The sequence below is a fragment of the Pelobates fuscus genome, chromosome 8 (assembly GCF_036172605.1).
Source record: "Pelobates fuscus isolate aPelFus1 chromosome 8, aPelFus1.pri, whole genome shotgun sequence".
Classification (NCBI taxonomy): domain Eukaryota; kingdom Metazoa; phylum Chordata; class Amphibia; order Anura; family Pelobatidae; genus Pelobates; species Pelobates fuscus.
In genome coordinates, this window is record NC_086324.1 from 76,166,948 (window position 1) to 76,184,845 (window position 17,898).

At 43.7% G+C, this 17,898-nt stretch overlaps 1 protein-coding gene across 1 annotated transcript in view; it reads right to left on the reverse strand.

The window, feature by feature from the left end:
• Positions 1-17,898, reverse strand: part of INO80D (INO80 complex subunit D) — a 54,018-nt gene that overhangs the window by 23,227 nt on the left and 12,893 nt on the right. Inside the window, exons 2-3 of the mRNA XM_063428751.1 lie at positions 10,327-10,410; positions 9,943-10,189 (exon numbers count right to left, since the gene is read on the reverse strand). Of these exons, the coding sequence (XP_063284821.1) occupies positions 9,943-10,160 (218 nt within the window). The 5' untranslated portion in view covers positions 10,161-10,189; positions 10,327-10,410. The remainder of the gene's footprint in view (positions 1-9,942; positions 10,190-10,326; positions 10,411-17,898) is intronic.

A 17,898-nucleotide genomic window follows, 5' to 3' on the forward strand; every position in this document is an offset into this window, starting at 1 on the left:
GGTGGGTCGCTCATTTAGTATCCCTGTGTATGGTCTTGGGTTTCCATTTAGAGAGAGTGTCATATAGATTCCGTTTCGTGGAGTGAGTTTGGTTTGCTGTCCTGCTACCGTGTGATGTTCCATATTCAGTTGTGCTGGCCGTTGTACGGTATGTGTGTTAGAGTGAGATTTTAGATCCTTTTTTGAGGCGTTTCCTGGTTCCAATGGAAGGGTTTGACTTTGGGGTAAATAACTTGGGCGGGGTAGGTGGGATATGAACAGAGTGTCTCCCTGTGAGACATCGCGTGGGGTCACCACACTGGGGGTAGGAGAAATCTGTTGTCTCCATAAGCGTGGCTATTTGGCATTACTGCTAAAGTGCATGCTGCAGCTCACACGTGTTTTGGGAGTACCTAGCTATACTGGGTTTACACTATGTGGTATGAGTATTGGAAAGTGGAAGGCAGGCCGGAAGCATGTCCACACTGGGGGGGGTCAAGCAGTTTGTCTTTGATGCACGTTGGGGGTCATGGGTCTTAACTCTATTGATGTTAACTGTGTCCTGCCTGGTTCATGTTTGTGGGACAAGTTGCTTGTTGGTTTGTGTTGGTGACATTACATCCCGACTAGTTCATGTGTTACATACATACCCCCACCCACCACGTTCACCCCACCTGACCATCTCTCACTACCTGCATTGCGGGTCAGCCGCCCATGCTAGAGTCACAGTCCTGGTATTGTGCATGAGGTATATGGCTCACGGGCCCCCATCTTGGCACTGCTCCGCTTGCGCCTCGTTGCAGTCCAGATCTGATGCCCCCGCTGAGCCACAATATGTCGGTCCTCCAGGTGCAATGTATTCACTTAGCAAATCAGTCTTTTCTCCGGTGTGTCTTCGAGCGGCTTGCTCGTACAGTCTGCGGCCTTTCAGTGGGTCCCGCTTAGTGTACCTTGCAGTTTTGGGGTATTAAGGTGGTGAGTCTGAGGAAGGTACCCAGTGCCTGCCTGCCAGTTTATAGTGGTTTATAGCCCATGACTGCCCAACCTCAAGAGTGAAACTGTCCAGGCCCCGGTGTATGAGTGTAGACCGCGGTTCCCTGCGCATCGTGTCACTGCTCCGCTTACTCCTCGTCACAGGGATGGGCAGGAGCCCCTGATCCAGCAAGCACCCATCGGGAGCGACGAGGTCCTGTGTAATTTACCTGAAACATGTCCACAGCCAAGAGGACAGGAAAAAAGACTGATACCAGGTAAAGAAGGCCTATTGTTAAGTGTTTCCTGTCCTAAACAGCCAAGGGGGAGGAGCTAACCCTATTGTGATGCTGCCATGGATTAGCCAGGAAAGCTTGTGTCTTTATGTGTGTCTTGGTAAAGTCATGTCCAACATGAGTGTATGGTCAGACATAGTACTTGCCGTTTTGCAGGCGATCGGCTAGGGTTTAGCATCTTCTGTGAGCCTTTTTCCAGTCCGGTTTGAATCTTTCCGCTGGCTCAGCTGAGGCAGCCGGCATGTCCCAGGCTTAAAGCTTTCTCAGGCCGTCTTCCAGAGTAGAGATCACCGTGAGACTCCCATCTTTGGTGACTAATAACTTTGTGGGAAATCCCCACCTGTATCTCAGGCCGTGTGCCCACAGCATTTGTGTCACCTGGTGGACATCCTTTCTTCTAAGTGTGGCGGCAGACAGGTCCGTGAAGATTCTGTGGGGTAGTCCTCGGGCGGCTTGGGTTTCATTCTGCTGCTCCTTAGAATGTGTTCCTTGATATGGAAATAATGCGCCCGCAGCAGCATGTCTCTTGGCGTTGTTATCGGGAGATGGCGAGGTTTGGGTATGCGGTGCACCCGATCAACCAACAGCATGTCTGCCGGTATCTCCGGGGTGTATGCATGGGGGAGGCCGCGCACATATGCTGGCAGGTCCGCATTGGTGATGTCCTCTGATACTCCCCTCAGTCGAAAATTGTTCCGGCGCGACCGGTCTTCCATGTCAGCCATTTTAGATTCCATGAGGTCAAGTTTTTGCGCCATTTGTTGGTGGCCAGGTCGTTGTGTGCTGTGGCGAATTCATCGCATTTGTCCTCCATGTGTGACGTTCTTTTCCCAAGCTTCTGTATGTAATTTGGCATGAAGTCTGCTGTATGCTGCCAGGTAGTAGTTCATTTATTTGAGTGCTTCCTTTAGATTAGATTTTGTTATCTGGGTAGTTTCTGGTTGCATGCAATCGTCTGATTCCTCATCACCATTGGGTTTTGAGGCCTGTGCGGCCAGGGTCACAGATGATATATACATGTAATTTAGGCACTCACCCCTGAATAAACTCTGATATATCCTGCCTTTGGTGCATCCGTCGTCCAAATATATATCAAGCAACAAACGTCGATACAGATGATTTACACTTCGATGTAAGCTTTTTTTGTATAAATAAACCCACTATAGAAAAGTCCTTTTGAGTGCTTCAGTTTATCGCTTGATATAGATATAGATATATATACACACACACACACACACACACACACACACACACACATACATACATACATACACACACACACACACACACACACACACACACGTTGAGAGAATATATAAACAGAGTAAAGAAATTCACTCTCAGGACTTGTAAAGTGAAAAAAAGCGCATTTATTCCAATAGGTATTTACATTAAAAAAAAAAAAAAAAAAAAAAGACGTTTCAACCTGAAACGTCGTTTTTTTTTGTTTTTGTTTTTTATGTAAATACCTATTGGAATAAATCCGCTTTTTTTCACTTTACAAGTTCTAAGAGTGCATCTCTTTACTTTGGATAGATATAGATTTTTTTTTTTCCAAAGGAAGTTTAGCAAGCATGTAATAGCACCTTACTCAAGCTTTTGTCATCCAGAAACACAGTATAGTGAATTTGCGCAACCAATATTTTGTCACATCTTGACTGTTAATAGTTTCTAGTGAAGGCTGTGTAAACAACATTTTACTCGGCTTGTTGGAAAGGGATCTAAAACTGCAGTGACTCACTAACTTTATCTACAAGGAGTTCCTTCCAGGCAAAAGTAGCACACATATCAATACTCACTTAAGAGACTATACTCACCAGACCAACCACAGTTTAACGTAGTTGTTCTGGTGTGTATAGTCGGTCCCTGCAGGCAATTTTAATGTAAACACTGCCTTTTCAGAGATACCACTTTTGTCAGGAAGCACCTCAAGTTGCCGCGTGAGTAACTGTGTCTCTGCATGGAGACGCTGAATGCCCCTCATAGAGATACAGTGATTCAATGCATCTCTATGTGAAGATACTGATTGGCGCAGCTCAGCATTTTTCCGTGCATGCTCAATAGCCTCCCAATGTTTTCCTATGGGAAAACATTGTATTGGCTGAGATAGTCAATTTTGATGATCTCAGCCAAGGAGGCAGAACGGGGGCGGTAAAAATCACCCTTTATTTTGGTTACAAGGGGGCCTGCACCTAAACAGTGTTATTACAGCTAAAGTGACAAGGAAACATGTTTGTATATGTGTTCCTTTATGTGATGATAAGTATGGGCACTATAGCCTGAATCAAATAAAGTGTATTTGCATACTGTATGTTAACCCCTGTAGTATTCCTTAAAATATGCAGGAAAAGGTCAATATATATTTTTTTTTAAATCACCATGTCCGATGGATAGTGTAATTATTTGGAGATTAACTAATCCACAGTGAATCAGAGATTTGTGTTATTGCAGAGGGCCCATAAACATGCACAAATAAATCCCTATAAATTATGCAGCTGCTGCATGCATTTATCAATCAACTGACAATATATGCAGCAGTTCTAGCAACCAGCTGATGTCTGAGAGGCAGAGGTTACATTTACCCTGGTCTACAGAAACAAAAGGATTTTGAGAGTGATTGTCCACACACCATGACCAGACCAAATGCCAAATTCAATACATATGTGATTTACGTATACATTTTATATTTAAAATGGTTTGATTCACAATCTTAAATAGGAACAGTAATTTCTCTTAAAATTACATGCATCATAATGCTCAATATCACCTATAACTTGGGGTAATGTTTTTTTTTTTTTTACCACCAACTGTTCAGTTTCTCTTTTTCTCTCTGTGCTCTAACTCTTTGCTAATGTACAGGTGCAAAGGACAGATCTTCAGGTTAGAGGAAAAAGTGTAGATTTCTACATTTTATTTAAATATGCACTATAACAAAACATATTTAAAACCCTAGGAATTGACAGTTCCCCTTTCATAGAACATACAGTGAGGGGGAAAAGTATTTGATCCCCTGCTGATTTTGAATGTTTTCCTACTGACAAAGAAATGGTCAGTGTATAATTTTAGTGGTAGGTGTATTTTAACAGTGAGAGTCAGAATAACAAAAAAAAAAAAATCCAGAAAAACGCATGTCAAAAAAGTTATAAATTGATTTGCATGTCAATGAGTGAAATAAATATTTTATCCCTATCAATCAGCAAGATTTCTGGCTCACAGGTGTCTTTCATACAGGTAACGAGCTGAGATTAGGAGCACTCTCTTAAAGGGAGAGCTCCTAATCTCAGCTTGTTACCACCTGTATAAAAAAAAGACACCTGTCCACAGAAGCTGTCAGGATATTTATATCGGCAGACATTTTGTGCTATGATAGAAATTAAAAGTGTATATTGTCAGAGTCACTCAGAACAGAGCAGACTCCATTTTGGATTTCAGGCTAACAGAGACACATAATTGCCTTTTTGTAACGAAACACTAGCATGAGCTAAGGAATGCATTATATAAACAAGGCAATGAGTCTAACAGAGAAGGGGGATGGAATACTCTTCTTAATGTTAGCTTCACACAAGAAAGCCAGACACCAGTGACCAGATAAGACTTGGTAATTAATTTTACTTTCTAAATTTCACAAGGTCCCATTGTATAAAGAAGGGTTGAAATTAAGTTTAAACTGTCATTTTAGAAATTACAACAGAAATTGTCGATGCACTGTCTGGAGAAAACCCAAAGAAACGCTTTGAACTGACAAGTAAATTTAAGTTATGGTAGCCATATAGATAAGCCAAATGACGTCAAAATAGCCATCAGGAAAAGTTAACGGTTTCCTGGATAGGAAGGTTTAGTGAGGTGAGACTGCCCTCTGTAGACCAAATACCTAAATTGCAATCTGCAGGTTGACCACACCTTCAGTTTCCTATTGGCCTTATCACCTAATGACGTACAGAAAGCATGGCCATTTAAAAGTTAGGACAAAGGGAAGAGAGAGGCTAAGTCAGGATCGCAGGCTAAGTGAGCTGAGCAAGTGAGTCAGAGAAGAGTCAGTCGGAGTTGAAAGAGAAAGTTGGGCTTCCAGATTCGGACATGCAGAGAGGCCTATGACAGACATTCACTCTGAGGCTAACACTTGCACAATTCAATGCAACCAATCATACATCCATTCAAGTTCCTGAGACTACCTACTCATCTGATGAGAATATCTACTTAACTGGTAAATATGCTGGTTTTATTTAATCTAAATTAATTAAAAATCTAATAGCATGATATATGACTGGATAAATCACGGTCAGATTTCAATACTTAGAAATCTTAGTTAACTAAAGAATATATAGTTACAGAGGCGGCTCTCTAATTAGGCGGCCGCCTAAGGCCTCGCGCTGGCAGGGGGCCTCGCGGCCGCCTAAACCGCCTGTTGGCAGAGTGTGTCAGGTCCTCGGTCAGTAACCGAGGACCTGACACCAGGAGGGGGCCCGGCGGCTTGCCCGGTATGCCGCCGGGTGCGAGGCCCCTCCTGGCTGCCCGGCCACCATCGCAGACACTGGTCTGCAGCTCCGCAGTGTGCAGAGCTGCAGACCATGTGACTCGCGAGAATTGGCCAATCAGAGCGTTGCCGCGGGTTACCACGGCAACGCTCTGAAGTCTCGCGAGATTACACGGTCTGCAGCTCTGAGGAGCTGCAGACCGTGAGCAGTGGCCACCGGACCACCAGGGAGCCCACTGGACCACCAGGGAAAGGTAGGCTCTCCCTCCCCATCACCCCCCACCACCCTCAGGCTCACCCCCCACCACCATCACCCCCCACCACCCTCAGCTTCACCCCCCACCACCATCACCCCTCCCCACCATCACCCCTCCCCACCACTCTCAGCCTCACCCCCCACCACCATCACCCACCATCACCCCCTCAGCCTCACCACCATTACCCCCCACCACCACCCCTCCCCACCATCACCCCTCCCCACCCTCACCCCCACCACCCTCAGCTTCACCCCCCCACCACCATCACCATCACCCCCCACCACCATCACCCACCATCACCACCCTCAGCCTCACCCCCCACCACCCTCAGCTTCACCCACCACCATCACCCCTCACCACCCTCACCATCACCCCTCCCCACCATCACCCCCCTCAGGCTCACCCCCACCCCCCTCAGCTACACCCACCACCACAGTCACCATCACCCCCCACCACCCTCAGCTTCACCCCCACCACCATCACCCCTCCCCACCCTCAGCCTCACCCACACCACCCTCACCATTACCCCTTCACCCTCAGCCTCACCCCCACCACCCTCAGCCTCACCATCCCCCATAACCCCCCACCACCCTCAGCCTCACCTCCCACAGCATCACCCCTCACCACCCTCAGCTTCCCCACCCACCACCACCCTCAACATCACCACCCTCAGCATCACCCCCCACCACCCTCAGCATCGCCCCTCACCACCCTCAGCATTACCCCCCACCACCCTCAGCATCACCACCCTCAGCATAACCCTCCGTCACCACCCTCAGCCTCCCCCACTCACCATCACCCCCTCCTTCTCACATCACCCCCCTCTCACTCTCACAATAGCCCCCCCCACTCTCACATTAGCCCCCCCACTCTCACATTAGCCCCCCCACTCTCACATTAGCCCCCCCACTCTCACATTAGCCCCCCCCCACTCTCACATTAGCCCCCCCCACTCTCACATTAGCCCCCCCCACTCTCACATTAGCCCCCCCCACTCTCACATTAGCCCCCCCCCCACTCTCACATTAGCCCCCCCCCCACTCTCACATTAGCCCCCCCCACTCTCATATTACCCCCTCTCACTCTCACATTACCCCCCTCTCACTCTCACATTACCCCCCTCTCACTCTCACATTACCCCCCTCTCACTCTCACATTACCCCCCTCTCACTCTCACATTACCCCCCTCTCACTCTCACATTACCCCCCTCTCACTCTCACATTACCCCCCTCTCACTCTCACATTACCCCCCTCTCACTCTCACATTACCCCCCTCTCACTCTCACATTACCCCCCTCTCACTCTCACATTACCCCCCTCTCACTCTCACATTACCCCCCTCTCACTCTCACATTACCCCCCTCTCACTCTCACATTACCCCCTCTCACTCTCACATTACCCCCTCTCACTCTCACATCACCCCCCTCTCACTCTCACATCACCCCCCTCTCACTCTCACATTACCCCCCTCTCACTCTCACATTACCCCCTCTCACTCTCACATCACCCCCCTCTCACTCTCACATTACCCCCCTCTCACTCTCACATTACCCCCTCTCACTCTCACATCACCCCCCGCTCCCTCTCACATTACCATCACCCCCTGCTCCCTCTCACATTACCATCACCCCCCGCTCCCTCTCACATTACCATTAACCCCCTGCTCCCTTTCACCATCACCCCCCGCTCCCTCTCACCATCACACCCCCCGCTCCCTCTCACCATCACACCCCCCGCTCCCTCTCACCATCAGCTACCGCATACACATAGGGTCTCAGACAAAAACGCAAACATGCGCACATACATTCGCACACACAAGGATACTCTCTGTCAGACACACTCTCAGGCACATACACAGGTAGACAGTGCATCAATGTGTATATGTGACACTTTTTTGTTAGTGGGGCCTCATGTTTGCGTTTCGCCTAAGGCCTCATAAAGTCTAGAGCCGCCTCTGTATAGTTATAAACATTCCATTCTGCAGGTGGAATTAAGGATAATTATATATTAATGTGATTTATCACGTTAGCATACCATTATTTTTATCCAGGTGTATTGATTTGCTCTTAATTAAGATAAGATATCTTTTTAGGCAAATTAAAATTCGGCTTATAGAATCTGGTAGATTACTCTTATTGGATGGTTCCAGGAAATGATTAATGAGCTGGTTTAGATGTTATTTTAACTAAAATTACATGAGAATAGGTATTATATGCCAAAGAGGATCTATCCAGCATTGAAAGGGTTATTAGTTAACTGCTAGCCAAAGTTTTATGGCCTTTCGCTGTGCTGTGTGAAGTTACTTTATTTCTCTGTAAAGCCCCTCATAAATCTTGTCTTGACAATTGATGCTGTTAACCATTGGAATGTGTATTGCCATTGTATTGCATACTATGTTATACTAAATATTCATTGATTATTATCACGCATGTTACATTTTATTATTTTATTTGTCACAATAAATTATATCTATTTTTATAACAAATTGTGATTTTATTTTTTTGGAATACATTTCCCTTACATGATAATGATCTTTGAGATCTAGAGAGTTGAAATAGTGGCCAATTCTCAACTGTTTACTATTATCATCCCATAAATATCCCCACAAAGCAATTAATCAGATTCCAAACTCTCCACCATGGCCAAGACCAAAGAGCTGTCCAAGGATGTCAGGGACAATATTGTAGACCTACACAAGGCTGGAATGGGCTACAAGACCATCGCCAAGCAGCTTGGTGAGAAGGTGACAACAGTTGGTGCGAATATTCGCGAATGGAAGAAACACAATATAACAGTCAGTCTCCCTTGGTTTGGTGCTCCATGCAAGATCTCAGCTCGTAGAGTTTCAATGATCATGAGAACGGTGAGTAATCAGCCCAGAACTACACAGGAGGATCTTGTTAATGATCTCAACGCAGCTGGGACCATAGTCACCAAGAAAACAATTGGTAACACACTACGCCGTGAAGGATTGAAATCCTGCAGCGCCCGCAAGGTCCCCCTGCTCAAGAAAGCACATGTAGAGGTCCGTCTGAAGTTTGCTAATGAACATCTGAATGATTCAGAGGAGAACTGGGTACAACTGTTGTGGTCAGATGTGACCAAAATCGAGTTCTTTGGCACCAACTCAACTCGCCGTGTTTGAAGGAGGTGGAATGCTTCTTATGACCCTAAGAACACCATCCCCACCGTCAAACATGGAGGTAGAAACATTATGCTTTGGGGGTGTTTGTCTGCTAAGGGGACAGGACAACTGCACCGCATCAAAGGGACAATGGATGGGGCCATGTACTGTCAAATCATGGGTGAGAACCTCCTTCCCTCAGCCAGGGCATTGAAAATGGGTCGTGGCTGGGTAGTCCAGCAAGACAATGACCCAAAACAAACAGCCAAGGCAACAAAGGAGTGGCTCAAGAAGAATCACATTAAGGTCCTGGAGTGGCCTAGCCAGTCTCCAGACCTTAATCCCATAGAAATTCTGTTGAGGGAGCTGAAGGTTCGAGTTGCCAAACATCAGCCTCGAAACCTAATAACTTGGAGAGGATCTGCAAAGAGGAGTGGGACAAAATCCCTCCTGAGATGTGTGCAAACCTGGTGGTCAACTACAAGAAACGTCTGTCCTCTGTGATTGCCAACAATGGTTTTGCCACCAAGTCGAAGGGGTCAAATACTTATTTCACTCATTGACATGCAAATCAATTTATAACTTTTTTGACATGCATTTTTCTGGATTTTGTTGTTGTTTGTTATTCTGTCTCTCACTGTTAAAATACAACTACCATTAAAATTATAGACTGATCACTTCTTTATCAGAGGTCAAATGTTCAAAATCAGCAGGGGATCAAATACTTTTTTTCCCTCACTGTAACTTTGGCTCACTGTTTGAGCCCTTCAAAAGATATTGTTATATGTAGAATTATTCAATTTTATTTTATGCTCTTGCTTGACTGAGCCTCACTTACCTTCGGTCCTCTGATTTGGGGATCGGGTTGGTGCAACGTTGGCTGTTGTATTTGGCCACATATTCACATTGTTTGAAGGGGGCGGTCTTGTCCTCAAGAACGTGGCGGATACAGAAAGCGTAGCCGTTGAGTCTTCGCTGCTTGCAGAGTTTGGGGCTGTAGGAGCACAGGGGTTTGTTGTCAACCTCAGAGAAGTGTATGTGTTTGCCTTCATACATCACGTGACTCTGTTCCTTGTGAACATCAGCTGGGGAAATAAGCAAGACAACATATAGGTAACAGTTGTTCCATTGTGTGAAAACAATTGACTTTAGGGCCTTATTTAGTCCAATGCATAATAAGATCCTATTGCATTGAAGGGCTTGTAAACTACACAACCCTTACCTGATTTTAAACTTGGTGCACCATGACAGTGTTGAGGGAGATTCTATAAGGCCACTTATGTAAGTGACTGATGACCAGAATTCCCTAGGAAAAAAATAAAATAAATACATGAGAAAAAAGTGTTACAATGAGACCAAACAGCACTATATTAGCATGTACAACTCGGACGTAACATACGGAACTGTGGTATTACCAGTATACTAAAACTAAAGTGAATTCCTTCATTAGAGTAAAACACAAAATACTTGAATTTCCTCAGAGTACGAGACTATATACATATTTAGGAGAGCATTACATGCCTATGACTGGGTGCAAATTATTTGTTTTCCACGGAATGCACTACGATGTTTTTGTCTCTATATAAAGGCAAAAAGTTAATTTGTGTGTGATGAGTAGTGAAACTTTCTTTGGCTCCTAACTTTTTGGAGCAATGGCTCCTAAATATCATGAAAATATTTTTGAACCAAGTAACCAATCAAGTAGCATTATCACAATAAAACAAAACATTGAATTTTACAAAAGAACAAAGAGACTTGATTAAAGTTAAAGATAAGGCCAGGGACTAATGAAAGTATTTAGAAAACTGGGCAGACTAGATGGGCCGAATGGTTCTTATCTGCCGTCACATTCTATGTTTCTATGTTTCTAATAGGAATAAAATAGTTTATAGAAACTTGTTTAACCAATGCAACACTAAAGAATATAAATCATGCCAGTCTGCACGATGTCTTATATGGGGAAAAATTAATTGTATTAATTGTTATTATTAGCCACTTTTGATTACATCCTTAAAAGATGTACAGTTATATTTTTATTTAGATTAAGTGGTTATGGGAACAGAATTGTCAATATGCCTTCTTATCTTTGGGGGTTAAAATTGCTTAGCAACAATTTAATCCCGAAGATGAGTAACTCTTCTTTTTTTACAAAACCAGAAATTGTGGAATCATGGAAATTAACATTTTTGTCAAAAAGTGTGGAGCTGGAAATATAGCTGAACACAATTTTTATTTTCAGTTCTGCTCTTTTGTCCTAAAATAAGCAAATCTCCACAGATCCCAGTTCAGTTCATAGCAAACACAGATAAAATGCTATTTTGGTCTAAGTAGAATGTAAAACTAGACAATTCCTGACACTGTGAGTTTAGCAACTCTGACTGCATTTATTATGTACGTCTAGAGAGAGAAAAAAAAATACAAAAAAATTATATGAGTGGCATTCAGTCATGTTCAAGTCAACAAAAACATAATGAGAAGCTAATCAGGAAGAGGGTCTAAGCATGAGAGAAAAGGATACTGTTCAATGTACACAAGACTTGTAAAGTGATAAACATAACATTTAAAAACAATGCTGGCTAGGGTTAGTTATAATTGGCGTTTATGATTCCGGTTTCGAAGCACGATAATGATTGATAGGATTTCCATTGGCCAGATGAAATCATTGACAGCTTGACACAGCCGATAACAGGTTCACTAAAGGTCATTTCACCAGGACTCAGCATTGAGAATTTTAAGACTTGGTTTTATGCATGAGGTAATTATCTCTTTTGTTTCAACAAATTGCAGATGTAATGATTCCGTATGAACAGATGGTGGAGAGGAATTAAAAAAAAAAAAAAAAAAACACAAACACACTCACACGTTGCCAAGGTAACAATCAATAGTCCCCCGAGCTATCAGTTCCCATCACTGCAACAAAGGACAATGCAAGCTGTGTTTAGAAGGAAAGCTAAATGAATATAAATGGTTCTAGTACGAAAAACCTTCCACTACTAATATTAGTCCTGAATGCATTTCACGACAGCATATAAAAAATATATATATATACACACACACACACACACACACACACACACACACACACACAGCATAAACCCAAAAGGTTCTATTTATTCGCTACATTCTAATATCCCTTAAGTGTTAGTTTTAACCAAATGGTCGTTTAACTATTTTTTCTTTAAATTATAACATAACAATTGAAACTTTAAATTTTGATTAATCTGCATTTAAAAACAAAAATGTTAAATAAACGTAATTCATGGGTACAGTTTGACCCTCAGCCCCTCTGGATTAAAGAAATTAATAGATTTTGGGGGCTTGTTGCACTTATGGAAATCTACATTGACATTTGCAAGGTAAAAATAATTGTCCTGATCCCTTGGATCCAAGGTTGCCCCAGGCCACGTTCTATTCATTTAGTTGCTGAGTAAATGGTCCTGGAGTGATGCAGCAGATGGGCTGGTTGCTAGGACAAACACATCTATGGTGAAGGACCAAACAGTGGATATAAATAGCTTGTCCACATCTAGAGTGACACAGTAGCAAGACCTCCGAGCATTATCTGCTTTCACTAATGTATGCAAACAGATTTGCTTTTTCTTTAACTAAGGGGCTAAATGTAAAGAGCTTTTACACGGTATTTTATAAAGTTTTCAGAAAAAAAAGCTTGTATGTAGCACATAACCTTAAAACTAGCAAATCAAGACTTTTTGAAAAGTAAAGTTGTAGGGCTGACCTTGCAGTATTTGCAGGGGTCATCCACTAAACACAAAGCCATAATTACTAAGACACAGAATATACAGATAGTTGTGGCATAAAATACATTGAATCTTATCCAGTAAGTAACAAATTTGCAATCCAAATTACAACATTTAAGCAACAGCTGATTTAGAAAGCGAGTATGTTTAGAGTATTAATACTGTAGTTAATGCCATAATTTGTATTGTTATGGGCAAATGCAAATATTATAAGTTTTAGAATGAAATGTTGTATTTCTTAAACTGTGTACTTTGTCTTTAAGAGATATTGCAAATTGACAAGGTGTTAGAAATGGAACATGTTTTTCATAGATGTTTCTTTAAAGGACCACTCTAGTGCCAGGAAAACACTCGTTTTCCTGGCACTATAGTGCCCTGAGGGTGCCCCCACCCTCAGGGTCCCCCTCCCGCCCGGCTCTGGAAAGAGGAAAAGGGGTAAAACTTACCTTTTTCCAGCGCTGGGCGGGGAGCTCTCTGCCTCCTCCGTTCCGCCCCGTCGGCTGAATGCGCGCGCATTCAGCCGGTCGCATAGGAAAGCATTTACACTGCTTTCCTATAGACGCTTGCGTGCTCTCACTGTGATTTTCACAGTGAGAATCACGCAAGCGCCTCTAGTGGCTGTCAGTGAGACAGCCACTAGAGGCTTTGGGGGAAGGCTTAACCCATTTATAAACATAGCAGTTTCTCTGAAACTGCTATGTTTATAAAAAAAATGGGTTAACCCTAGCTGGACCTGGCACCCAGACCACTTCATTAAGCTGAAGTGGTCTAGGTGCCTAGAGTGGTCCTTTAAGCAATAACCTCAGTGCATTATATGTTTGCGCCATTTTGTCCCAGACAAATTACAATAACAATAATGCATAAATAAGCTTCAAGGCTATGCTACGACTCTTTCAGAACACAATATACTGTGGTAACCCCAAGTTAATGGAACTTCACCAAATCTGGGAATCTCCCACGACTGTGCACTTACGTCTTAGTATAAACAGATAAGCTATTCAGACTTTACGATGCCATCTTGAACTAAGACAGGAAAATTTCCATGACGTATGCACCCTTTAGTTATGGCCTTGTATGTTTGCCAAATTAGGGGAGGTCCTAAAATGAATAAAGTAAAAAGTGTTACTTTTTCATATATAAACTACAGTGACCGTAAAATGACGACACCTAAGGTGTATATATAGGTTTACTTTTAAATGTTAACACAGAAGAGAGACTTGGAGACAGACGCTGCTCCATCTTAAAATGACAGAGGCTGACATGATGACATGTTCAGAAGGGTATGTTAACCTATTAATGATATTTGCAAGACTTTCATTTCATCTTATAAACTCTGCTATAATGGATTTTATATGTCTATATTTATATTTTTATATAATAAATATCTAAAAAGACAAAACTATTGCTTCCAAGACAATCCTTATTTTATATTGTATTCTCAATTATTTTTTATGTTAAATAGAGGATCTCTTACTAACTATATAAAATGATGGCTAAGATATCTGTATGGTAAGCTCTACTAAGTTCTATGCTTTAAGACATTATAGTGGTAAATAAGGGAACCGCCTGCGGTTACAGTATCTTACAATTTGAAATAGAGGTCATAGGGCTAGGAAGCCCTGTGTGAAGTCACTATTTGTTTTTTGTAAAACATTTTATGTCAACCTCCCCACCCTTTTATCACCTCTAATATTAACATTACAATATCAGTACTATATTATAGTACCTCCGCCAAAGGACCACTTCCTTCCATTCTTCTATCTAACTTTGGAAGATATACAAAGATGGGTTTGCCTTTGGGGGTATGCCCCCAACACCCAAAATGACTCATGTTAGGTTGACTGACCGCCAGTCAGAACATGCAGACGATAATGCTGAAGCACTTTCTGCACAGCTAGCCCTAGTTTTCTCAGCACAGTATGAGCAGGTCAACTGATATACCCAAGCTGTGCTCACTGGGGACAGTTTCTCAGTCAGTGGCGTATCAACAGGGGGGCGGTCCACCCCAGGTGTCACTCACTAGGGGGGGTGCCCAGAGCGCACTTTCATGTCGCTTGCAGGAGTATCCACGTTTGCTTCCCATCCAGCAGCAGCATGTCCTCTGTTCTCGGGATCCGCAAGAGTGTTGCTACTCGCTGCTATGGCAACACTCCGCACGCAATGGATGCCTGAGAGTTGCCATGGCAAACCGCAGCAATGCTCTCGCTCATCGCAAGAACAGAGGACATGCTGCAGCTGGATGTGGAGACTCCTGGGCCCCTCTTCACTGGGCAACCATACTGTGCCACCGGTGTTATGTACAATTCAGTGACCCAGGGAATGTAGTGTGTCCACCCTCCCTGGACACAGGTAGGAGTCAGAGAGGGAACACACACAAACAATACACACTGCTTACTATACACTCATTACACACACCTGTGTGTCTAGGTATCTGCATGTGTGCCAGTGTGTGTGTATATTTGAGTATGTGTGTATATTTGCATACATCTCAGCATTTCGCCGACACTACACACAAATACACCCCTGCATCCAAATATCAACACACCACATATTAAAAAAACAACAAATGCACGCCTGCATTCAAATGCCAACACTACATGCAAACACACCTACACTCACTCTCACATACTTCATACAAAAACATGCTTACATTCAAAACACACAAACACTGCTCAGTGCTCAATACTCAAAAAAAATGCAAACACTGCTCAATGCTAAATACACTTAAAAAACAAATATGTGGGTGCAGCGGAATTGATCCTCACAAAACTACTTTTATTCCCTTTATTGGCTGTCCATACACCCACTGCCCTCTATTACAGTACTATGTTTTTACCTTTGTTATTTGGTGTGGTTCCGCTTTGTCAGTTCGGGAGACTTCATACGAATGGAACCCATTCGTCTACAGAACGAGGACCACCCCTGTGCCCCATTCACACCAACCACTTCTGTGAAAAACCACAAGGGAAACAATTAATGAGTGCTTCTCATGGGTGGCTGCCATTTCATATAACCAAACACATGGCTAAAAGAATGCCCCATCTTCTCTCCCGAATGAGGGCAGCGGTACTTGGTCGTCGAGTGCCTGTAACTTTCTGGCCAGGCACGAGCGAACACCGGTAAACTTATGATCGCTGCCCATTCCTGACCACCTACACGAACAGCGTTCGGGAGATATAAAGTACCGAACAGGGGGAGCATTCGTATCCTGAAAGCGAGCGATTACCTTGTATGGTTTTCACATGGAACCCCACAAACGGAGACCGGCCAGGACAACTAATCCTCTGGAACTATTTTGGGCTAGCGCCTTATGTCTGGCCGGTCAAAACACCACCACAATGCCATTCCCTTTCTACTGAACCGATCTAAGTGTCTCCTCCCTCTGCATGCAGACACTGAACTTTCCTCATTGAGATTCAATTCATCTCTATGAGAAGATGCTGATTGGCCAGGGCTGTGTTTGAATCATTCTGGCTCTGCCCCTGGTCTGCCTCTTTGTTAGTCTCAGTCAATCCTATGGGGAAGCACTGTGATTGGATCAGGCTACCACTTCTGATGATGTCAGCAGACTTTTTTCTTTTAGGCAAACAGCATGCAGAGTTACAGCTTCTGGCTTGAATACAGTAAGATTTTTACTATATTTATGGAGACATGAGGAGTCCAGGGGGGCTAGATGGAGGGGTTAACACTATAGGGTCAAGAATACATGTAGTTGCACTGGGGACTATATAGTGTCCCTTTAACATTTATTTTTTGAATTTCCCTGTACTACAAGTAAAGTGATCCTAATGATCGCTCTCCTCTATAAAGTGAGGATGCAGGCTGTTTGTTAAAGCGTTTGAAGTACTCCATGCATGGTGCCACAGTTGGGAGAGGGTTGGAGTAAAAGATGGTCCGGCGTTACTCCGTCAAGCGTGTTTTGTACTTACTGGTAGAATGTAGGAACCAGGAGGCAATTGCCTGATGGACAAAGTCCAATTGGGGAATGTGGCAAACTCCCCTTTTTACCCGAGTTTGCCACGAGCTCTTGGAGAAGCCTGTTTGCCAGCCTCCTGCCCATAGACTATGGGCCCTGCAGGGAAACCTGTAAAAGACTACCAAACTTGACCGACTGTTAGCACTGATTTCCCTGGGACTGTTTTGGGCATAGGACCATGTGCACGGTCGGTCAAAACTAGGACTTTCAGGAAATTCCTGAACCCCTGTGTTGTTCACCCAGATCGGGGCTATTAGTGGATGAAACTTATGGGGTTTTATGGAACTTTTTAGGGTTTCATAAAATGTTATGTTTTTCTGTGCTTGGAGTGCTTGGGTTAGATTAGTTCAGTTCCTGATTCAATTATCTCCCAAGCACAGAGCATGGATTCTATTGTTTGTGTATGGGAGTGTCTCACTGTATGACTGTTTTTATTGGTTTGTTCACTTAGTGTCCCTCTGCCCAACAAGGTCCACCTGGGTGTCACCCTTGTTGGGAAACTTGCATAAAAGGCCAGTGTGCCTCCATTAAAATCCTATTACACTCCAAAACTATGTGTCGTCATGTTATTGGAGGAAAATAAGATTTACTCATGTGTCTGCTGTTTCAGATTGAAGGGGATTCAATGGGGAAAGTCCTTGTAATGACTTGAGCTAATTCCCTATTTGGCTCCAGGAAGGAGCGGTTCCAGGGCCCGAGTCAAGCCACGGCGACTGTGGTTTTTCCCCTGTTCCAACTAGGAAGTGGTCCTTTGGCAGAGGTACCCAGTCGGGATACAGGGAACATCCGTTACAGGGAGATCAAAGCATCAAACACAAAAACAAAACAGTGTAATAAAATCCACTGGCGAAGCCCATTTTAATAACAAAGAGCAGAAAAGGAAGAGGCATGTCAGGCTATTGATCTTTTCCAATGTCCACATGTTCAAACGATCTCCCAAACAGGCCTATCCATCAGAGTACATACCACTTGTATTGCTCTAGATTCTGAGTGTTTCATATAATTTCTCCAATACTTTCATAATGCAAAATAAGAAGTCAGCAACATTCAGAGGTGTATA